General features: G+C 36.1%; 1 protein-coding gene across 5 annotated transcripts in view; it reads right to left on the reverse strand.

Moving 5' to 3' along the window:
• The window catches only part of MAP4K5 (mitogen-activated protein kinase kinase kinase kinase 5), a 207,881-nt gene that overhangs the window by 125,896 nt on the left and 57,249 nt on the right, over nt 1-24,736 (reverse strand). For all 5 annotated transcript variants that reach the window (XM_051978085.1, XM_051978086.1, XM_051978087.1 and 2 more), the window contains one exon: nt 21,651-21,708. In XM_051978085.1, the coding sequence (XP_051834045.1) occupies nt 21,651-21,708 (58 nt within the window). The remainder of the gene's footprint in view (nt 1-21,650; nt 21,709-24,736) is intronic.

Below are 24,736 nucleotides of genomic sequence, written 5' to 3' on the forward strand. Positions count from 1 at the left end.
TAGAATTCACATGTAAATCCATATGATCCTGGGGATATTTTCTTAGGGAGTTAATTAAGAGCTTGTTCTATTTCTTTTTCTAAAATGGGACTATTTAAATAATTTATTTCCTCTTCTGTTAATCTGGGCAATCTATATTTTTGTAGATATTCCTCCATTGCACTTAGGTTTTCAAATTTATTGGTATAAAGTTGGGTAAAATAACTTCTAATTGTTGCTCTAATTTCCTCTTCATTGGTGGATAGTTCTCCCTTGTCATTTTTGACAGTAAATTTTTCTAATCAAATTAACTAAAAGTTTATCTATTCTGTTCTTTTTTTCATAAAAATCTTAATTCTTAGTTTTACTTATTAATTCAACAGTGTTTTTTACTTTCAACTTTATTGATCTCTCCTTTTATTTTTAGAATTTCAAGTTTGGTATTTGATTGGGTTTTGCTTTCTTGTTTTTCTAGCCTTTTTAGTTGCAACCCTAATTTATTGATGTTCTCTTTCTCTATTTTATGCAAGTAAGCATCTAGAGATATAAAATTTCCCCTTATTACAATTTTGGCTGTATCCCACAAATTTTGGTATGTTGTCTCAATATTGTCATTCTCTTGGACGAAATTATTGATTGTGTCTATGATTCTTTCTTTAGGTTAAAGATTATTTAGTAACCAATTTCTTTTTGGTCTATTTTTCCCATGCCTTTTATTGAAGGTAAATTTTACTGCATCATGATCTGAAAAAAAATGCATTTTCTGATATTTCTGCCTTTCTGCATTTGATGAGATCTTTATGTCCTAATATATACTCAATTTTTGTATAGGTTCCCTGAACTGCTGAGAAGAAAGTGTACTTTCTGTCTCCATTCTATTTTCTCCAAAGATCTATCATATTTAGCTTTTCTGGTATTCTATTTACCTCTTTAACTTCTTTATTAGTTTTTTGTGGTTTATCTAGTTCTGAGAGAGGAAGGTTGAGATTTCCCACTATTGTAGTTTTACTGTCTGTTTAACTTCTCCTTTAGGAATTTAGGTGCTACACCACTCGGTGCATATATGTTATCATTGATATTGCTTCATTACCTATGGTACACTTTAGAAAGATATAGTCTCCTTCTTTATCTCTTTTAATTAGATCAACTTTTGCTTTTGCTTGATCTGAGATGGGATGGCTACCCCTGCTTTTTTTATTTTTTACTTCACCTGAAGCATAATAGATTGTGCTACAGCCTTTTACCTTTACTCTGTACGTGTAGCTCTCCTTTTAAATGTGTTTCCTGTAAACAACATACTGTAAGATTCTGGCTTTTAGTCCAGTCTGCTATCTGCTTACATTTTATGGGAGAGTTCACCCCATTCATATTTATAGTTAAAACTACTAATTCTGTATTTCCTGCCATCTTATTAACCCCAAGTTATACTTTTCTCTTTCCATTTCCCCTTTCCCTCCTCCATAGTATTTTACTTATGAGCACTACTTTCCTCAAGAATCCTCCCCTTTTAGAGACCTTCCCCTTTTCTTATACCTTTCGCCTACTATTTCTTTTCCTTTCTATTTAACCTACCCCTTATCTTTTCCTTTTTCCCCTCCCACTTTTCTATAAGGTGGGAGAAGTTTCTTAGTTAAACCAAACATATCTAATATTTTTTCTTTGAGCCAAATCTGATGAGAGTAAGATTCACACAATATTCATCACCCTCCTTTTTTTCTTCAATTATAATACATTTTCTTTGCCTCTTCCTGAGATGTAATCACTCTCATTTTACCTCCACTTTCCCTTTTTTTTTTTCCTGTTATAATTCCCTTTCCACATCTGGTTTCTTTTTTTGTAACAGTAAAATCAAATTATATATGTACTCCCTATGTATGCCTATAACAAAAATCCAGTTCTCAAGAGTTTTTTTTTTTTCTTTTCACCTTTTTATGCTTCTCTTGAGTTCTGTATTTGGAGGTCAAATTTTTTGTTTAGCTCTGGTCTTTTCATCAAAAATAAATGGAATCCTCCAGTTTCACTGAATGTTCATCTTTTTCCCTGAAAGAAAATGCTCAATTTAGCAGGGTAATTTCTTCTTAGCTGCATTCCAAGTTCCTTTACCTTTCAAAATATCAGATTCTAGGCCCTTTGGTCTTTTAAGGTGGAAGCTACTAGGTGCTGAGTAATCCTTTTTGTGGCTCCTCATTATTTTAATTATTTCTTTCTGGCTGCTTGTAATATTTTTTCCTTGGTCTGATAGCTATGATATTCCTTGGGGTTTTAATTTTGGCATCTCTTTCAGGAGGTGTTTGACTTCTCTCAATGGTCATTTTACCTTCTGATTCTATGATAGCTGGGCAGTTCTCTTTGATGGTTTCCTGAAAAAAAGTGTTTAGGCTCTTTTTTTTATCATGTATTACAGGGAGTTTATTAGATTGTCTCTCCTAGATCTATTTTCCAGGTCAGTTGTTTTCCTAATTAGGTATTTTACATTTTTTCTATTTTTGTTTATTTATTTATTTATTTTTGCTTTTACTTTATTGATTCTTATTATCTCATTGAGTCATTCATTTCCATTTGTTCAGTTCTAAATTTTAGTGAATTATTTTCTTCATTTACTTCCACTTCTTTTTGTATTTGTCCAGTTGAATTTTTAAATGAGTTGTTTTGTTCCATGGAACTTTTTTCCATTTCAGAAACTCTGTTTTTTAAGGAGTAATTTTCTTTTTCTGTTTCACAAATTCTGTTTTTCTGGGAGTTCCTTTCTTTTTCCATTTTATCAAATCTATCTTTTAATGAGTTATATGCCTTTTCCAAACTCTCTTGCAAAGTTTTCGTTTCCTTTCCTCATTTTTCTTCTAGCTCTCTTTTAAGATCCTTTTTAATTTCTTCTAGGAGAACTTTGTGTGATGGGGACCAGGTTATATCATCTTTTGGGGTTTCATCTGGAGACAGTCTGGCTTTAATCTCCTCAGGGCTTCATATCTCTTCTTCTCTTTCAACATAGAAGCTGTCTATTGTCAAGAGTTCTCTTTACTTTTTTACTCATTTTTTTAAAAAAAGTTAAGGTCTGCTTTTAGGGCAGGGTAGGTTTTCCAAGCTTCCTCTGCATTCAGTGACTTCCTCTATAAGTGGCTGTGGCTGTGCTGGGTTAGTGCTGACTCACTCCTGATGCTGGGTGGGTGTGGTCAGGTACTGTGAGATTCTGGCATTTCAGGGGTTCACTATTGACCTTTTGTGTTTGTGTTGGATGTTTTCTAACTTCTCTGCTGATCCACTGGAAGAGTGGCCAACACTGCTGTAGATTTCTGTGGATTCCTTCCCATAGATTCCGCCACAGGGAGTGTGCCCCACCCCATGGAATCTTCACTGACCCACAGAATCTGCACACTTGGGGATTCTTTACGATCTACACTGGGCATCTTGTCAGGGAGATGATATCAAGACATGCAAGTGAATTGGATTTAAGTGACAGAAGACTGTACGAGGTCAGAGAACACAACTGCCTCTTAGTTTTCTTGTATGATCGGTATCCCCTCACATGAAGAGATCCATTCTATAGGGCTGAGTTAGACCTCCAGCAGCCACTGGCAGATTGCTCTTGTATTACAAGATGCCTAATGTGGGGCACTAAACATTGGGCCCTAGACATGAGACTCTGGACTTAAGGCCCTACAATTAGCAGCTCAACTGACACAATCATAAGCTCAGTGGACAAGTCTCTGTGATCTGGAAATAGGATGAGTACAAAAATAAATAAGTGGGAAAATTTGGTAAGGGCTAAACTAGTCACTTTTGTTTTTCAGCTGAAAGGGGGCAAATATTAAAAAAAAAAAAAGAGAGAGAGAGAGAGAGAGAGAGAGAGAGAGAGAGAGAGCGCCTGTCACACCCCGAGGGGAGTATGTAGCATGCATAGTTAGGTTAATAGAGAAGCAAGATTTGTTGGTAACTCAGAAGCAGATCACTGCACTCTTAAATATATTAGAGTGCAGGTCTCTTTGGCTCTCTAAGGAAGAAAAATTAGAGCCATAGATGTGGAAAATACTGGGAGAGCGACTAATTGAATATTATGAAGCTATGGGTCCTGATTCAATATCTGAGGAAACATTCCTTATGTACAATATAATACAATTGGCTTTAAAGAATTTCACAAGGTCTAAAACAAGGAAAAATTTTAATGTGGACAGCCAGACAAGGAAGTGTGAGGAGAAAAAGCAAGAGGGGGGTGGTACTGACAATGCAGCTAGAAGGCATGGAGAGCTGGGCAGAAAAAGAGTTAAGTATCTTAAGAACATTGCTGATGAGCTTAAAGAGTGTGGTGCTTCTCACTTTAATGGCTTAGTTTCACTCCTGCCTACACCTGAGAAGGTACACTTTGGGCATTCCCCATCTCCTGACCCTTCTCCCTCAATTTCACTATAGTGGGCAGAGAGAAGAGGAAGAGTGGGAGGGGCAGTGACACCATCAGCATCACCCATGCAGCAGTTTTGGCCATGCCCTGTGACACAATTACAAAAGGCATTAGTTAGAGCTTAAGAGGAAGGACAGGATACATCTGATTTGAGAATAGATTGACTGAAGAGCTTGACTCTTCAGGGCTAGTCAAGAGAAGATACATACCTTTTAATCTGAAAATTATCAAAGATCTAAAAAAGGCTTGCATTCTTTATGGGTCTACATGACCTTAAGTTAAGATACATTAGAGAATTTGGCTTATGAAATTTTAATCTCTAATGATTGGAAATCAATAAGAAAGACATGTTTAGAACCTGGACAAAACTTGTTGTGGCCTTCTTAGTATAGTGAACTCTGTAGAATATAAGCCCAATGAAATAGGCAACCTGGAGTTAATATACCAGTCACCTTTGAACAATTAGCAGGTATCTTATGCAGACAGTTTAGCACAGATTAATTACCCTTTAACAGCCTATGAGCAAATTATGCTCTGTGCTGCTATCAAAGCATGGGACACCCTCCAAGAAGACAAGATAAGAGGGGAAGCCTTCACAACCATAGTGTAAGGTCCAAATGAACCCTTTGCTGATTTCGTGGGATGTCTACAGAGAGTTGTCATATGAACTATTGGCAAAAATGTAGCAACAGAAAGATAAGACAACTTGCTAGAGAAAATGCTCATAAGACTGTAACCTATTCAACATGTAAAGGATTGCTTGCCATCTGGGAGAGGGGGTGAAGGGAGGGAGGGGAAAAATCGGAACAGAAGTGAATGCAAGGGATAATGTTGTAAAAAATTACCCTGGCATGAGTTCTATCAATAAAAAGTTATTTAAAAAAAGAAAAGAAAAAAGAAAATGCTCATAAGGATTGTAGAAGAATTATACTAGGACTATAAAAGGATTCTCCTTTCAATGAGATCATAAGACACTGTGCCACAGTGGACACAAATCCTTTTATGCCCAGACTGTAATGCAGGCTTTTCAAGATCTGAACATGGGAAGACAGAGTCCCTTTTGGGAAGGGAGTTCCAGAGAGACTCATCAATGCTTTTCACTGTGGTAAAGCAGAGCATCTGAAAACGCAAAAGTTGGCAAAAAGATAAAGTGAAAAAACAGGGTTGGAGAACAAGACCCAAAACACTGTCCAAAATACAATAAGGGCTTGCAGTGGGCATCAGAATGTAGATTGACTCAAAGAAATGGGAAGCGGGGCTTGGCTCCAGGGCCCCAAGCCAAAAAACACTTGGGGCATGATGGCAGCCACTGTTACACTCAGAGTCTTTAAAAGTTCAGTATTCCAACATGTTAAGTCAACTGAGAAGCAACCTGATAGAGGAAGGAGATTGCAATTAGGGAGAATAAAGCTGTATGCTGCTGGAACTACTGAGATATCCCCTGGAGAGGTGAAATCTGTCCCTGTCCAGCCTACAGATCCCTTGCCTCCACACACAGTCAGCTTTACCATTTCACCTCCTAAGAGTGCTTACAAAATAGTATCCATCCATACACTGATTTCGTAAACTGGGGAATGTATACTTAATGTCCTAGTTACTAATACAAGTAGACAATATGTGACATACCAACCAAGGAGAAGTAGTAGCATCAGGTGTCCTGATATAAAATTTGGTGATATTTATCCAGACTTTGATTCCCAACAACAAAATTCAGGAATATTGTGAACTGCAGCTGTTATAGCTGACTGTCCTATGATCACTATCTATGTAAATGGCATGCCACCAAAAGGGTTGGTAGACACAGGTGCAGATCATACAGTCATCAGAGATGCCAGCTGGCCCACTCATTGGCCAAAGATTAAGGCAGGCACCTATATGTCTGGCATAAGAAGATCAATAGCAGTTAATATTAGTGCTATTCCTTTGAGATAGATATTTGAAGGTGAAACAGGAGCTTTAACTCTTTTTGTAATTGAAAAAATCCCCATCAGTTTAGGGGGAAGAGACGCCTTACAACAGTTAGGATTACAATTGACTACTTTGTTTTAGGCAGGGCTGCTGTTGAAGACCTGCCTGCACTCTCCCCTGTTCCCATTCAATGGAAAACTGATACACGAAAGTGGGTGGAACAATGGCCTTTAACAAGTGAAAAAAATCAGGCCTTATTAGATGTAGTACAGGAGCAACTAGTTCAAGGACCTTCTCTAACTCCTTGGAATTCCCCTGTATTTGCTATAAAAAAGAAATGGAGGATATTGCCTGATTTGAGAAAAGTAAATGAACAGAGGGAAATTATGGGAACTTTTCAGCCTGGCATTCCATCTCCTACTGAGTTTCCTAGAGAATGGTTTCTTTGTGTTATAGACATTAAGGATTGTTTCTATTCTATCCCTCTGGATAAGAAGGATATGAACACATTTGCATTTTCAGTGTCCAGCATTAATTTAGCTGAGTGTTATAAAAGATATGAATGGACAGTTTTGAAACAGGAATAAAAAAATAGCCCTACTATATGTCACATGTGTGTTGCTACTGCTCTTACTCAGTAAGAAGAGCATTTCCAAAACTTATGTTATTACATTACATGAATGTTATAATATCTTGGGATGTGCACCTGAGGAGCAAATGTTAGAATGTCTACATGTAGCATGTCTACAAAAGACTATAGAAACACTAAGGAACGAAAAATTGTATATAGCTCCAGAAAAAATTTGAATTCACACTCCTTTTCAACATTTAGTATATAAAGTAAATCCTAAGGTGCTTAAAACAAAAGCTTTCTTTAAGAACAGAGAAATTGAACACCTTAAATGACTTTCAGGAATTGATAAGAGATATCCAATGGATACATCCAGTCTTAAGCTTAACTACCTATCAATTATAACCATTATATGACATTTTAAGGGGAGACAGTACTTTAAACTCACCATGTCAGCTTACAAAAGAAGCTTGAGGCTCTGAGAGAAGCTTGAGGTTCCAATGTGGTTGAAAGAATCACTCAAAAACCCTTGGAAACATCAGTTTTTGCTACACAAGAGGCACCCACAGCAGTTCTTCATCAAGGAGACAGTGTGATTGAGTGGGTGAACTTCCCAGCACAACCAGACCAAAGTCTTACTCTTTACCAGTGCTTGTGGCTAGAATTTTATTAAAGGTCATTAAGTGAGTAATATAATTATCTGGGATAAGACCTGACAAGATATACATCTTTTATAGCAATGCATAAATTAATGTATGCTGTGAAACCATCCCAAAGGGGAAAATTTATTGATCAAAGCTCCAAATTTTACACACGGGTCTCCATTAAAGACAACTCATCTATTATATAACTGGCAATAGGTTTTTGAAGAAAAGGTTTTTAAGGTTCCTCTCAAGGGACTATCTTTACAAATGCGTCAAAACATAACTTTTGTGCTGTATACTCTCAAGACTTAACTATAAAGAGAATAGTCAGAACTTCCTTTCAGTCCACTCAGCAGAATGAATTGTATGCAATTATGCTAGCTCTTACTTATTATCCAGGAGATGTAAATATAATATCTGATTCGGCCTATTTTCGCTCTCCACCTCCCTTTGGTGTTCTCACCCTTCCTGTGTTCTACTTGAAGCAAGGGATACTTACAGTAAGAGGCATTTATTTAACAATAGCAGGGTATTTATAGTTAGCACTTTGTCAGTGTGATGTGTTGATGATATAATAGTTCTCTAATTGGCACATGCTTAATGTGCAGTAATAATGTAATCACACTGAAGTATTTAAGGGCTGAGAAGACTGGAAATAGGGACACTCCATCTTTGATCATCCTGGTGACTCTCCTGTGTATTTCACTCCTCCTCTAAGACCAATGTTGGTCCCAAGATCCTCCAAAGACCTAGTCTGGACGGTATATTTTGGCACCCAATTTGGGGATTCTAGAAAGCATACAACACCTTATCCAAGGTCACACAGGGAGTTAAATTGGAGAGTTGGGATTTGAACATGTTTACTCTGATTCCAACTTCAGTGATCTACTTGTTCTTGTTGTTTGTCCTTTCTGGAAGAGAACCACAATGTCAGGGAGATGATGCCAAGACAGGAAAGTAAACTGGATTTAAGTGAGGGAAAGCTTTGCAAGGTCAGAGAATGCAACTGCCTCTCAATCGAGAGGTCAGAGAACATAACTGCCTTCAGTCTCCATGTATCATCATCATCCTCTTACATGAAGAGATCCATTCTACAGGTGTGAGTTAGACCTCCAGCAGCCACTGGGAGGTGGCTTCTGTACACACAAGATCTGTGTTCAGATGCTTGTGTTTAGCTGTCACCCTCCCATTTCCAATTGAAACAGACCTTTTCTGGTGATCTTGGAAATTATCTTCTGCTGCTAATTTGTTGCATTCCCAATATTTGTGGATTCTATCAATCCAGAGGTATTTCAGAGGCTGGATATGCTAATCAGTCTGAGAGTTGTAGGAGAAGGTCAGAAAGAAACATGTGTCCTCTCTGCTATCTTGGCTCTAACCTCAGAAGTCACCCCATCTTATATTTTCTTCCAAACTCTCTAAATAAAAACATATTCTTTTCCCCAAAGATTTTGGCTTTATTAAGTCTTTTATAATTGACTTTTAATATTTACCTTCTTATATTTTTCCTGAGTCTAGCAAATCAAATTATCCATTGATTTCTGTCTTTTCTTTATAAATACCACAAAGTCCTTTAGGTTTTGTTTTTGTTTTTTCCATTCAGGATAACACACAGCTTTTTTTGAGTAAGTTATTTTTAGTTAAAATCCCAGATTCTTTGCTCTGCAGAATACATTGTTCTATGTCCTTTATGTACTATGTCCTAGAAAAAAAAGCAATTGAAATACTGTAGAATTATTCACTATAACACACTATACTGACTGTAACTCCACAGTATTTCAATTGCTTTTTTCTAGTTCCTTGCAGTATTTTCTCCTTGTCTTGGGAGCTTTGAAAACCCAGCCATATGAATTTTCATCTTAGGATCTCTTTCAGGTGGTGATCAGTGTTTTGTTTTGTTTTTTATTTCTATTTTGCCCTCTCATTCTAAAACTTTATGGATAATTTTCCTTAACAATCTCCTGAAGTATACTACTACCTAGACTCTGTTCAATAATTCTTATATTGCCTCTCCTTGATCTTTTCCTCAGGTCAATTGTTTTTCTAATGAGAAATTTAATATTCTTTTTTTTATTCTTTTGATTTTGTTTTATTCTTTCTTGGTATCTTATGAAGTCAATAGCATTTTAAACTATTATATACTTTAATGAGATATTGTATCTCCCTTTCCATTTGGCCAATTCTGCCCAGAACTGTCTTGAAAGTAAAGTATAGAATTTATTACATGCTTGTTTTTAAAGAGTAACTGACATGAAATGAAGACTCATGGTTTTAGTAACCTGAGGTCTCAGCAGATAGATTTCAGGAGAGTATACAAATATGGAAGGGAAACAAGTATATTTTCATTTCTGTATCTCGGATTTCTTTTGTAATCCATTTAAAAACATTATATACATAAAGGCAAAAGTACTTCTGGTGAGAATGTACAAATGGTGAAGAATTAACTGGTGTAACAGATTTAGAACTGGGTTGAAAATTAAATATTCTTTTGTGGGAATTTTATAGTTATAATGAATAGGTTTCAATTTTTAAAAAATAAATCCATAAAATTACTTAGGTAAAATTATAGTCAATTATTGTAGAACAATTAGATTATAGGAAAAAAATCTAAGTCTTACTAGTCTCTGCTCTACAACCAATTAGTGTGAACTTCTGAAAATCATTTAATACTCTGGATTTTGACTTTCTTTACCTGGAAAATGAAAAGATTACAATGAATGATTTTTTAAAACTCTTAAGAGAATTTCCTTATTAGGCTTGGTTTGGAGCAGAAATGTCAAGAGTATAACAAGTACATGACTATATTTTAGAGAAAGTTCAAAAGATAGGAAATGGTCAATTTAAAAAAAAATTTAATAATGGTTTTTTATTTTCAACATATGTACAAAGATAGTTTTCAACATTCATCTTTGTAAAACCCTGTGTTCCAATTTTTCTTCCCCTTTCTTCCCTATCCCTCTCACCTAAACAGCATGTAATCCAATACAGGTTAAACATATGCTGTAATGGGCGGAAGCTCGAGTTGATGCCCTGAGGTCCCAAGCACGTGAGGCTAAATAGTAATTGGACCATACTCTATGAATATATATGCTTGGAGAAAGAATGGCCCCCACCCACTCTTTGTGCAAGTCCTGATGTATTGTATAGGAAATGACGATTTTCATAGGTGAAGGCTGAGGGACAAGAAGACAGGCAGAGAGGGATTGCTGGCTGACTTCTTGTCGCAGCTGCTCACATTGCTATTGCAATCTCCCCTCACCTCTGCTGGCTGGGTCCTGTTGCAGCTGCTCACATTGCTAATCTCCCTTTATCTAAAAAAGAATAAAGATAGAAGATTTTCCCTTAACCTGAATTCCTGACTCCGGCTGATTTTAAATACGCGGTCATCACATTTGGCGCCCAAGCTTGGGAACCAACGACCCTACTTTCACTGAAGAAGTCTCCAGTGACCAGGAACTTAGGTGAGTATAATAGACAAACAGGGAACTTATTTTCTTAAAAACTAAACTAGTAATCTTTTTTGGCTGAAATGGGACAGATGCTAGCTAAAGATTCTCCATCTCCACCTCCCTCGCCACTCCCATCCAGGAGTGGCGCTATAGAAAGCATGCTTAAGCTGATAGAAGGACAAGGGCTACTTATAACTTGGGAACAAATAGCTAGACTTCTTGATACATTAAAACGCACCTCCTCTTGGTTCTTAGAGGAAGAGCAAATCTCTCCAGATAATTGGACATTAATTGGGCAACAGCTCCCGCATATTACAACGAAAATGGTCCTCATTCACTTTCCATCGAGTCATGCTGTTTCTGCAATATACACAGTTGGCCTTTAAAAATCTTATAAGTTATAGAAGAAAGAAAAAAAGCTCTAGGAATAGCTAAATGGGGAAGCCTGAGATAAAGGAGGAAGACAATGAACAGAATAATGACCATATCCCCAAGGGGCATGGAGACTTAAGTGAGGCTGAAGGGTATGGTGACTTTCCACTCAAGGAGGCAGCTTCAGCCCTACCTAAGGAGCAGGTAATTGACTCTCCTCCATCAACTCCACCCTCAGGGATGGAGGGAAGAGGGGTAATGGGGGGAGAGGGGGCAGTGACAGCACCAGCACCCCCCCCCCAGCATCTACCCACTCCTATGAGTAGATTGCAAAAGGGACTAATTAAAGCCAAAGCAGAAGGGAGAAATGTAACAGAACGCCAAGCTCACAACTCTTCAGGTCAAGAAAGTAGAAAATACCACTCCTTTTGATATAGAAATCCTCAAAGACCTGAAAAAGGCTTCCACTCTTTATGGGACTACATCAGCTTATGTTAAGATGTTATTACAGAACTTAGCTTTTGAAATCTTGACCCCTAATGACGAGAAATCTATAGCAAGGGTATGCCTAGAACCTGGACAAAACTACTTGTGGCTTTCTGAATATACTGAGCTCGGTAGGATATAAGCCCAACAAAATAGTCAAAGTGGAGTTCACGCTGCAATCACCTGTGACATACTAACAGGTGTAGGTTCCTATGCAAACATCGCAGTAAAGATTTATTATTCCATAGTAGCATATGAGCAAATTGCTGCTAATGCTATCAAAGCGTGGGCTTCTCTCCACAATGAAGACGACAAGGGTGAAGCCTGACTTTGTGGGATGTTTGCAGACAGCTATCGCAAGAACAAATGGGGAAAATGCAGTAACAGACATTTTGATAAGGCAACTTGCTAAGGAAAATGGTAATGAGGTTTGCAGAAGAATTATACTAGGACTACAAGGATACTCCTTTAGAGGAGCTCATAAGATGCTGTGCCACAGTGGGCACAAATGCCTTTTATAGCCAGGCCATGATGCAGACTTCCGAAGATCCCAACATGGGAAGACAGGATCCCTTCTGGTAAGGGACTTCCAGAGAGACTCGTCAATGCTTTCAATATGGTAAAGTAAGGCATCTGAAAGCTCAATGTTGGTATAGAGACAGAATGAGAAAACAGGGTGGGAGAACAAGACCCAAGACCCCAGGTCCAAAATGCAAGAGAGGCTTCCATTTGGGCCTCAGAATGTAGACAGATTCAGGGAAATGGGATGAAGGGCCCAGCCCCAGGGCCTCAGGCAAAAACCACTTGGGGTATGATGGCAGCCAATATGGTACACCCAGAGAGTGCCTAGAAGTCCAGTATGCAGACATGACCAATCAGCCAGGAAGCCATATGATGGGAGAAGGGGATTGTACAATCAATCAGCTAGGAAGCAACCTGATGGGAGAAAGGGATTACAATTGGGGAGAATAGAGTTGTATGCAGCTGGGACAACTGAGATACCCCCTGGAGAGCTGAAATCTGTTCCTCTCCAGCCTATGAATCCCTTTCCTCCAGGCACAGTAGGCTTGACCATTTCAACTCCTTTTTGTACGTATAAAAGTGTCCATCCATACACTGATGTGGGAAACTGGGAAATGTGTAGATAATATCCCAGTCACTGATACAGGTAGACAATGTGTGACTTATCTCCCAGGAGAAATAGTAGCATCAGGTTTACTCATACAAAATCCTAATAAGCAACCTGGTGATAGTCACCTATATTCTGACTCCAGACCACAAAATCCAGGAATATAGTGGACAGCAGCTGTAACAGCTGACTTACCTATGCTCATGATCTATATAAATGGCCTACCATTAGAAGGATTGGTAGACACAGGTGCAGATCGTACAGTCATTAGAAGTGCCAACTGGCCCAGTCACTAGCCAAAGATTAAAGGAAACACCTACATGTCTGGTGTAGGAGGATCAGTAGAAGCTGAAGTTAGTGCTGCCCCTATGAGATGGACTTTTGAAGGCAAAACAGGAGTTTTTAACTCCTTTTATAGTTGAAAAGATCCCCATCAATATGTGGGGAAGAGACGTTTTACAACAAGGTTAAAAATGAGTACTCGGTTTTTTAAGCAGGGCTGCTGTTGGAGGCCTGCCAACACTTTCACCTGTTCCTATCCAATGGAAAATTGAAACACCAGTGTGGATAGAACAGTGGACCTTAGGTAGTGATAAAATTCAGGCCTTATTAGATATAGTACAGGAGCAGCTTGACCAAGGACACTTACAACCTTCCCTAAGTCCTTGGAATTCCCCAGTGTTTTTGTAAAAAAGAAATATGGAAAATGGAGAATGTTGACTGATTTAAGAAAGGTGAATGAACAGATGGAAACTATGGAAACTCTTCAGCCTGGTCTTCCATCTCCTACTCAATTGCCTAGAGAATGGCCTCTTTGAGTCATAGATATTAAGGATTGTTTCTATTCTATCCCTCTGGATAAGGAAGATATGAAAAGATTTGCCTTTTCAGTGCCCAGCATTAACTTAATTGAGCCTTATAAAAGATATAAATGGACAGTTTTGCCACAAGGAATGAAAAACAGCCCCACTATGGTGTCAAATGTATGTTGCTGCTACTCGTGCTCCAGTAAGAAAAGCATTTCCAAAAGTTATGCTATTACATTATATGGATGATATATTGGAATGTGCACCTGAGGAACAAATGTTAGAAGCATGTCTACAAAAGACCATAGAAACAGTAAGGAATTACAAATTGTACATAGCTGCAGAAAAAATTCAAAGACATGCTCCTTTTCAACATTTAGGATATGAAGTATACTCTAAAGTACTTACAGTACAAAAACTGTCCTTAAGAATAGAGAAGCTAAACACCTTAAATGATTTTCAGAAATTGATAGGAAATATCCAATGGATGCGACCAGTATTAGGCCTGACTACCTATTAATTGCAACTGTTTTTTGATATTTTAAGGGGAGACAGTGCTTTAAATTCACCACGCCAGCTTATAAAAGAAGCTCAAGAGGCTTTGAGAAAAGTTGAACTGGCTTTATCCAATGTGGTTGAAAATGTCACTCAAAAACCCTGAGAAATATCAGTTTTTGCCACACAAGAGGCACCCACAGCAATTCTTCATCAAGGAGACAGTGTGATAAGAGTGGGTGAACCTCCCGGCACAACCAGAACAAAGCCTTACTCCTTACCCAATCCTTGTGTCTAGAATTTTATTAAAGGCCATTAAGCGAGCAGTACAATTATCTGGGACAAGACCTGACAAGATATACACCTTTTATACCAATATACAAATTAATGTGGGCTGTGAGACCATCCCAGAGTGGCAAATTTTATTAGCCATGGCTCCAAATTTTACACATGGGTTTCCATTAAAGATAACCAGACTATTACATAATTGGCGATGGATTTTTGAAGAAAAGGTTTCTAAAGTTCCTCTTAAAGGACCAACTATCTTTACAGATGCATCCAAACTAATATTTGTGCTGTATACTCTCATGACTTAACTATAAAGAGAGTAGTCAGAACTCCTTTTCAGTCCACTCAGCAGAATGAATTGTATGCAATCATTCTAGCTCTTACTTATCCAGGAGACATAAATATAATATCTGATTTGGCCTATTCAGTAGGTGTGGTACAAAGAATGATCACAGCCCAAATAAAATTTGCAGCCTCTAATATATATCAGCTCTTTTAAGAAACTTCAAGAGCAAGTGAGAAAGCATCCAGGTAAGATTTATATTTTGCATGTCCACTCTCATAGTGGACTTCCAGGTACCATTTTTGATGGTAAATGAAAGGCAGATAGCCTTCTAACTATGTTGGTCAATACTCCTTTATTCCAAGAAGCCCAGGCATCTCATTCTAAATATAATCAGGCTGCTCGAGCTTTATGTTTTCAATTTAGAATAACAAGAGAGGAAGCAAGGATCATAGTAAAAGTCTGTACGGCTTGCCTTCCTTTCCATGCTCCTACGTTGCCTCCAGGGAAAAACCCTCGTGGTTTGAGACCTGGCAAATGGATGTGACCCATTATAAATATAAATCTTTTTGTCGTCTATCTTTTTTATCCACATTGTGGTAGACACCTTTTCAGGATTTTCAGGATTCACTTTTGCAATATCAGCAGCAAAAGAGTGGTCACTTAATTCCTCATACAAGTATTTGCCATTATGGGTATGCCACAAGCAATAAAAACAGACAATGGTCCTGCATATACTTCCAAACATTTTGCATACTTTTGTGCACAGTATAAGATTTTACACACCACTGGCATACCTTTTAATCCTCAAGGACAGGCAATAGTAGAGAGGAGAAACAGAGACATTAAGACGCTGGGAGGACAAAGAATTATAATTTTTTAATGTAAAATAAATAGTATTAATGAATTAAAGACATATAGCTAAAGTTTATTAAAGAACTAAAAAAAAATTGGCAACATATATTGTATCTCTGTGAACTATTGGTTCAATACTATTTTCCACCAAGGAATTCACTTACAAAGGAATTGTACTTTGAAAGACAATAACAATTCACTAATCTGATGGTGATAGCTAACAAAAAGCCAATTTTTTTTTCTATGGAGCAAACAGCTTGGTTTCAAATCTCCAGAAAGACATTTTTTAAAGTTGTCATGGAGAGTCTCAAAACTCCTCAGAAAGGATTTTTTTTTAATTTTTTAATAACTTTATTGATAGAACGCATGCCAGGGTAATTTTTTACAGCATTATCCCTTGCATTCACTTCTGTTCCAATTTTTCCCCTCCCTCCCTCCATTCCTTCCCCCAGATGGCAAGAGTCCTTTACATGTTGAATGGGTTGCAGTATATCCTAGATACAATATATGTGTGCAGAACCGGACAGTTTTCTTGTTGCACAGGGAGAATTGAATTCAGAAGGTATAAATAACCCGGGAAGAAAAACAAAAATGCAAGCAGTTTATATTCATTTCCCAGTGTTCTTTCTCTGGGTATAGCTGCTTCTGTCCATCTTTGATCACTTAAGGCTCTCTTTATCGAAGAGGTCCACTTCCATCAGAATACATCCTCAAACAGTATCGTTGTTGAGGTATATAATGATCTCCTGGTTCTGCTCATTTCACTCAGCATCAGTTCATGTAAGTCTCACCAATCCTCTCTGTATTCATCCTGCTGGTCATTCCTTACAGAACAATAATATTCCATAACATTCATATACCACAATTTACTCAACCATTCTCCAATTGATGGACATCCTTTCATTTTCCAGCTTCTAGCCACTACAAACAGGGCTGCCACAGAAAGGATTAAAAAAAAAAAATCACACACATAGTAGAAGGAATTTCATTCTGATCCTGATCATTAAGAATGTGTGATAACTGAGATTCCGTTTATTTCTACTATGAAAATTAAGTTTATCTTACAGCAAATTACTGTGTAAGCTGGACTACAAAGATAAATGTTTTATTTTAAATTTTTTCCAAACATTTTAACACCTATAAAAAACACAACTGATGTGCTAAAACAGAAGATTATCTGTTCAGTAGGAAACAGCATGCTGTCGGGGAAAAAAGCACTCAACTTGGAGTGAAAACCCTGGGTTTTAAGACCTGATTATCTAGTTCCTCACTATATGATCATAGGCAACTACAATTTTCTCAAGACAAGTACCCAACTTCTGATGTTACTGGTCTAAGTAATTTCCTCTATCAATGAAGAGACAAAAAAAGAAAAGAAGAGGTTACAGATGAGGTCAGATACTATTGAGCTATTGATTAATATTAAGAAATAACCACTGGATTAAAAAGAAAAAGAACAAGGTATGTGGGGTGGGAAACCAAATATATAAAGATTTAAGACATTAAGTGGGAAATGAAAAAGTAGAAAAAGTAGCCAAATTTTCTTAAGAATATGACGCAAAAAGGGAAGGATAGTAGGATCAAATGAAACCATCCCAACTGCAAGACAAAAGAGCCATGGGCATACTTAACAAGAAAGGAACAAGAAGACTAAAAATTACAGGAAAAGGAGATGTCTAGAGAGGGGGGAAAAAGAAAAGAAGTTAGAACACAGAAGGTAAGACTAAAGGAACTGGCAGTATGCAACTGATTTTTTGAGATTTCAGAAGCAGAAGGTTTTTTTTTAATAAAGCTGAGAGAACTGGTGGATAGAACTGAAGAAAAAAAAAGTGCTCAGGTCAGCTGACCTCAGATTTGTTTTGTTTTGTTTTGTTTTTGGATAAATTATGGTAAATCCTGCTTCTGGCAAAGAGGAAGGTGTGACATATGACTTGAGAGAAAAGAAAGAAGTTTTGGTTGGAACTGTCCTTAAATCAAGCTGTTTAGAAAATGTTTTAAGCTTTTTTTAAAAATCATTTTTCATGCTTTTAGTTTTTAATACATATTTAGTAATAAATTAATTAAAAATTAAAATTAGTTGCCAGTGGACTGACAAATTCGAAAAAGAGAAATGAGGGCTTTTTGCATTCTTAAAATTTGTATTTTTGTTCTTTAACCTCCAATGATTTTCACTGCCAATAATTTAGAATATGTAGATTGTTTTTTTCCATTTCCATGTGGTTTTTAGCATTTATGCCACGTTGTTTAATAAAACTGAATTAGATTTTGCTTTTTATTTTGGAACAAAATTCAGGGACTATTTTATTTTTAAAATCATGACAATATGTTAATCAATTTTTCAATATTTAGATAAGACACATCAAATAAGTCTAGAACAACCTCCATTTCAGACATAAACTAATTTTTTTATTATTAAAGTTTTTTATTTTCAAAACATATGTGTGAAGTCCGGGTTAGCTTCCTGGAGACCTCAGAATCAGCTGGAGTCAGGATAAGCAAAAGTCCTTAGTCTTTAGGGGGAGCAATGAAGTGTCTAAACAAAACTGCCACATGCTCTCCACCAACCAACCTCCCTTCTCCTTATCCTCCTCCAAAGTGACTCTGGCTTATGTTACTCCACCCTCTAATCCGTCCTATGATTATCTGTACATACCAAAAGATCAAGCTAGCACAGAATAGTGAGAAGGGCCATTTTTCTAAGCATATGCTAATAGAGTATAGTCCGTTTAGGCAATTAGTCTTAAGTGTTCGGTTGTCTGATTCCAGTGTACCTATTCAGAGTTTCAGCTCTTTACAACACATGCATAGATAATTTTCAACATTCACCCTTGCAAAACCTTTTGCTTCAAATTTTTTTCCTCCCTTACTTCCACCCCCTCTCCTAGATGACAAGTAATGCAATATATGTTAAACAAGTACAATTCTTCTATATATATTTCTACAATTATCATGTTGCACAAGAAAAAACATATTTAAAAAAAGGGAAAAAATTGAGAAAGAAAACAAAAATGCAAGCAAATAATAAAAAGAATAAAAATACTATGCTATGATTCACACTCAGTCCCCACAATCCTTGCAAAATCCTTACAAAAGTAAGGGGCATTGGAAGTCACTGGGATGGCAGCAAACAGAAATGAATTAGGATACTTTTGGCCAAACTAAAGTCTCTAGCATTCTGTCCTGACACATCACAGAAGTTAAGATCTAGTTTCAAAAATCCAAAGGAACTTAACAAACTGAGACAATAATCAGACAAGGTTAATTAGCCTACATGATCCATGAAAAGCAAACAACTCTGCCCAAAAGCACTGCCAGGGATGGAGCCTAGCTTTGGTACAAAAGTCACAATTAATGAACTAATGAGAAAGATTCAATCAATAAACACCCTGTTAAACACTAAGTATATAAAAAAGAAAAAGTTCCTTCTCATATTCAGGAAGTTAATCCAATGAAGGAAAATAATATACAAAATAAAGTTGAAAATTCAACTTCATCCTGCATAAAATGTTTGTAGTAACCTTTTTTGTAGTGGCAAGAAACTGGAAACCGAGTGTATGCCCATCAATTGGAAAATGGCTGAATAAGTTATGATATATGAATGTTATGGAATATTACTGTTCTATAAGAAAAAATCAGCAAGATGATTTCAGAGAAGCCTGGAGAGACTTACCTGAACTGATGCTAAGTGAAATGCGCAAAACCAGGAGATCATTGTACATAATGGCAACAGTAAGATAATACGATGATCAATTCTGATGTACGTGACTCGTTCTAACAATGAGATGGTTGAGGTCAGTTCCAATGATCTTATGATGAAGAGAGCCATCTACACCCAGAGAGAGGACTGTGGAAACTGAGTGTGTATCACAACATAGCATTTTCACTCTTTTTGTTTTTTGCTTGCATTTTTTCATGTTTTCATGAGCATTTTTTCATACTCATTTTCTTTCCTTTTTGATCTGATTTTTCTTGTGCAACAAGGTAATTGTATAAATATGTTTACATATATTGGATTTAAGATATACTTTGACATGTTTAACATATACTTGTCATGTGGGGAAGGGATGGGAGGAAGAAGGGGAAAATTTGGAACACAAGGCTTTGTGTATCCATCCATGTTTTGAAAATAAAAAGCTTTAATTAAAAAAAAAGAAAACAAACTTCGCCTTGCATCCATTTGCCTTGCATCCATTTGCCTATACAATCAGAGGGTACTGAGGAAGTTTCAGTATCAAAGTAGAATCAATCTTTATGATTAGCTTATCCTAAGGAAAGTATGGTATTTGTTCATGGAATTGAAACCAAACAGAACAGTTATTGGGAAAAGATGAGCTGATGGCAGAGATGAATAAACACAAGGTACTGACAAGTTATACAGAATTCTAACAGATTCAAATATACTCAAATATCTAACCACGAAGAAGGGAATAACTTCATTAACAACTGCAAACAGAGACACTAGGACAAAAAAGAACTTTTTATAAAAATTACCTAAATATCTAGAAGCAATAAAGTGCTTTGTTTTTTGAGTTTTTTTTAATGAAATAAAAGCTCTAAAGGAAAGGACTGAAAGGAGAATAAATTTAATGGACCATAAAATGGTTAAAAAAAAAAATTAAGAAGGGAAGAAGATTATGCTAAGGGTTAACTATAGCTAACAGAATACAGACTGAATAAAAAGTTTGGATTGAATAAACCTCAAAAGAAAAGAAGTTTCTGAGTAATAGCAGGAGAAGTTATTAGTGGCAAGAGAGCAAGGAGTATCCAGTAAGTCAGGGAATATGAATAAAAGTACAGTCAATATTGGAAAGGCCAGCCAAGAATATAATATCATCATATGAGGTAAATTTTTCTTTGTATGTTAAAATTTTAAAGGGCCATGATATAACAAAAGTTTATTTTGAACTGTAATTTTCCTCATTAAATATATTCATGTTACCTCTCTGGAATACCTACTGCTATTCCAATATTTTAAACTCTATCAGTAAGAACTTCAATAAAAATTCAAGAATATTTTCAAACAGATCCAATTAATTTATAATGTACCTTATACTACACTTAAAAGTACTAAGCTAGACAGGCTTTCTCACTTAATCCAAATTAAAATTGGGCAGTACAGGCAATGATACTACAACACATAATATGAAACAATGTAAAGACAGAGAATGAATCACATTTCTATGATTCAATGAATTCAATGACAATCAAAGGGGCAATTTAGGAGTCCAGGAACTAAATACTTGAAGAGACATTAAAAATATTAAAATAACTTGTACCTCCCAAGAAATAAAAGATATCATTTGTGATCCCAGAATATATTCCACAGACTCCACCATTTGCTATTTCAATTATATGCCTTATATATATAATGTTCTAAGTAATGTCTGAAAACCAAAAAGTTTTTAATGATCCAAAAGTAGAATCAGAGACAAATTTTATATCTATATGTTTTGTGAAAATTCATAAGTCTACAAAAAGTTGAATGCTATTTGTTTTTCAAGTGCTCAATTATGCTAGTGTTTATTTTTAACCTAAGATTAATCAAGTGTATGATGTCTCCCTTTTGCACAAAAAGATGACAAAATGATATAAATAAACCATTTAGTTGAACATACAATTTTCAGGTGCATTGTATAATCTATTCATTTTGAAAGAACAAACCGATACTTTATTTTTATTTACAAACCCTCAGCATGAAGCAAATTTTGAATATTACATATATAATTTTTTTTATTTATGATTAAAGCTCATAACCATATACAAACGATATTTACCATAAATCAAGTAGTACAAGGACTTTTAACTTTTAAATAAGCTTTTTAATAAATGATGCATAAATATCCTAGTGACATATCAAAACAGATTGACTTAATTTGGGAAGAAGAAAAATATACAAGAAGATATAATAAGCACTTTAAAAAAATTATAACATTTGTTCATTTACTCCAGTAGAAAAATATACATGAACAATTTTAAAGGAAAGGAAACTTACCAGGTTCCAATTTGATGATTTTGACTGCAGCCAACTCTCCTGTATGTAAATTTCTAGCCTAAAATGAAAAAAAAAAAATTTTAATCATTACAAAAACAATCTTGCTCTTTTTATGAGAAGACTACATAACAAAAATCAATTGATTATTTGTGTTTTTTGTTTAAAAATATTAGGAAATATTGTTATAAAAAGTAAAGGTATTAACTATATAATAAAACAACACAAAACACTTCACTTACTAAAATGAATTATTTTATTAGAAACAATATAAACGACTTCTGGAGGCAGAGCCAAGATGGCAGAGATGACAAACATTTCTCTCTGACTTTTTTTACAACCTTCACAGTAATTACAAAATCCAGCCTCTGAATTAGCTCTGGATGGGCAGAAGCCACAATATTGGGAATGCAACAAATTATCAGCAGAAGATAATTTCAAATATCACCAAAAAAAGATTTGTTTCAATTGGAAATAGGAGGGAGATGGCCAGGGCAACCAGTACAAACACCAACACAGACAACTCAGAGTCCCAGGATAGAGAATTTACTGGAGGAAACAGACCAGAAAAGATCTCTTTCACTCAGAAATGGAAGAGGCAACGAAGCAGAAAAAGCTGACCACAAATGCCAGCACAGATAGAGCAAAGTCCCAGGGCAGTCTCAGTGGGACTTCTACAGGGAAGAGAGTTTGCAGGAGGAAGCAGACCAGAGAACGTCTGTTTCAATTGGAAGGGAGAGTGAGACAGTGAGGCTCAAGCAGCTGACCACAAATGCTGCAGAGACAGCTCAGAGTCCCAGAGCAGTGCAGTCTAAGGGTGGCTGAGCAGACGCTGACCATAAAAACCAGGGCACACAGCACAGAGCTCCAGAGCATTGCTGATGACTCCACATGGCAAAGCTGAGCCTAGTAGTGAATCAGCACTGGTTGTTTGGAAAACCTCTCCCGCCCTAAAGGCAAACCTTAACTTAAAAGAAAATGAGTAAAAAAGTAAAGAGGACTGTAATAATTGACAGCTGTTATGGTGAAAGAGAAGAACAGATTTAAAACCCAGAAGAGACTGAAGGCAGATTACTCTCAGATGAAACTCTATAAGGTGAAATAATCTGGTCCTTATCACACAAGGCTCTCCTAGAAGAACTTAAAAAGGATTTTAAAAGAGAGCTATTAAAAAATGGGAAGAGGAAATGAAAACCTTGCAAGATAGTTTGGAAAAGGTAACACAAAATCAACATAGTGAAATGGGAAAAGCATATAACTCATTAAAAGATAAGATTTGATAAACTGGAAAAAAAAAAAAAAAGCAACTTCCAGAAAAACAGAATTTGTAAAACAGCAAAGGAAAATAACATCTTAAAAAACAAAATTTGTGAAATGAAAAAAGAAAATTACTTAGAAAGCAGAATCTGTGAAATGGGAAAAAATTCCATAGAACAAAACAACTCGTTCAAAAATTTAATTGGACAAATACAAAAAGAAGTAAAAAAAAAAAAAAAAGTAAATGAAGAAAAAAAACACACTAAAATTCATAACTAAACAAATGGAAAAGAATGACTCAATAAGGCAATAAGAATCAGTCAAGCAAAACCAAAAAAATGAAAATATGTAAAAAACCTAATGGGGAAAACAACCAACCTGGAAAATAGATCTAGGAGAGATAATCTAAGGATTATTGAAATCCCTGAAAAACATGATGAAAAAAAGAGATTAGACACTATTTTTCAGAAAATCATAAAAGAGAACTGCCCAGATATCACAGAATCAGAACATAAAATAGACACTGAAAGAATTCATTATCACCTACACAAAGGGATCCCAAAATTAAAACTCCAAGAAATACTGTGACTAAATTCCAGAACTATAACACCAAGGAAAAAATACTAGAAGCAACCAGAAAAAAATAATCCAAATACCAAGGAGTCACAATAAGGATTACTCAGGAACTAGCAACTTCCACATTAAAGGATCGAAGGGCATAGAATCTTATATTCCAAAAGGCAAAGGAACTTGGTATGCAGCCAAGAATAACTTACCCGGCCAAAGTGAGCATTTTCTTCCAGGGAAGAAGATGGACATTCAATGAAACAGGTGAATTCTATTTATTTTTGAGGAAAAAACCAGAACTAAACAAAAAGTTTAACCTCCAAATATAGGACTCAAGAGAAGCATAAAAAAGGTAAAAAGAACTCTTGAGAACTGTATTTCTGTTATGGGTATACATAAAGAGTACATGTATAATTTGGTTTACTGTTATAATATAAAAAAAAAGATCTAGAGGTACAAAGGAAATTGTACCAGAAAAAGGGTAAAGTGGAGGTACTACATCTCATGAAGAGGCAAAGGAAATCTATTATATCTGAGGGAAAGAATGTAGGGGGATGATCATAGTGTGACTCTTACTCTCATCAGAATTGGCTCAAAGAGAAAATATTAGATATATTCGATTTACAGAGTAACTTCTCCCACCTCATTGAAAAGCGGGAGGGGAAAAGCAAAAAGGGAAGGCATAGGATAAATAGAAGGGAATACAGAAATTGAAAGGGAAAGGGGAGGACTCCCAGGGAGAGGAAGGGATCATAAAGAGGGAGGGCTGCATGAGGCAAGTGGTACTCATATTTATTACTGGGCAGGGAGGTAAGAGGAAAAGGAAAGAAGATGGCAGAAAATATAGAATTAGTAATTTTAGCCATAAATGTGAATGGGGTAAACTGGGATAAACTCCCACATAAAGCGGAGGTAGATAGCAGACTGGATTAAAAGCCAGAATCCTACATTATGCTGTTTACAGGAAACACACTTGAAGCAGGGCAACAATACATACAGAATAAAGGTAAAAGGCTGGAGCAGAATCTACTGTGCTTCAGGTGAAGGCAAAAAAGCAGGGATAGCCATTCTGATCTCAGATCAAGCAATATCAAAAATTGATCTAATTAAAAGAGATAAGGAAGGGCACTATATCTTGCTAAAGGGCAGCATAAAAAATGAAACAATATCAATTCTAAATATATATGCACCAAGTGCTATAGTATCTAAAATCCTAAAGCAGAAATTAAGAGAGTTGCAAGAAGAAAGAGACAGCAAAACTATAA

The sequence above is a fragment of the Antechinus flavipes genome, chromosome 2 (assembly GCF_016432865.1).
Source record: "Antechinus flavipes isolate AdamAnt ecotype Samford, QLD, Australia chromosome 2, AdamAnt_v2, whole genome shotgun sequence".
In the NCBI taxonomy this organism is placed as follows: Eukaryota; Metazoa; Chordata; class Mammalia; order Dasyuromorphia; family Dasyuridae; genus Antechinus; species Antechinus flavipes.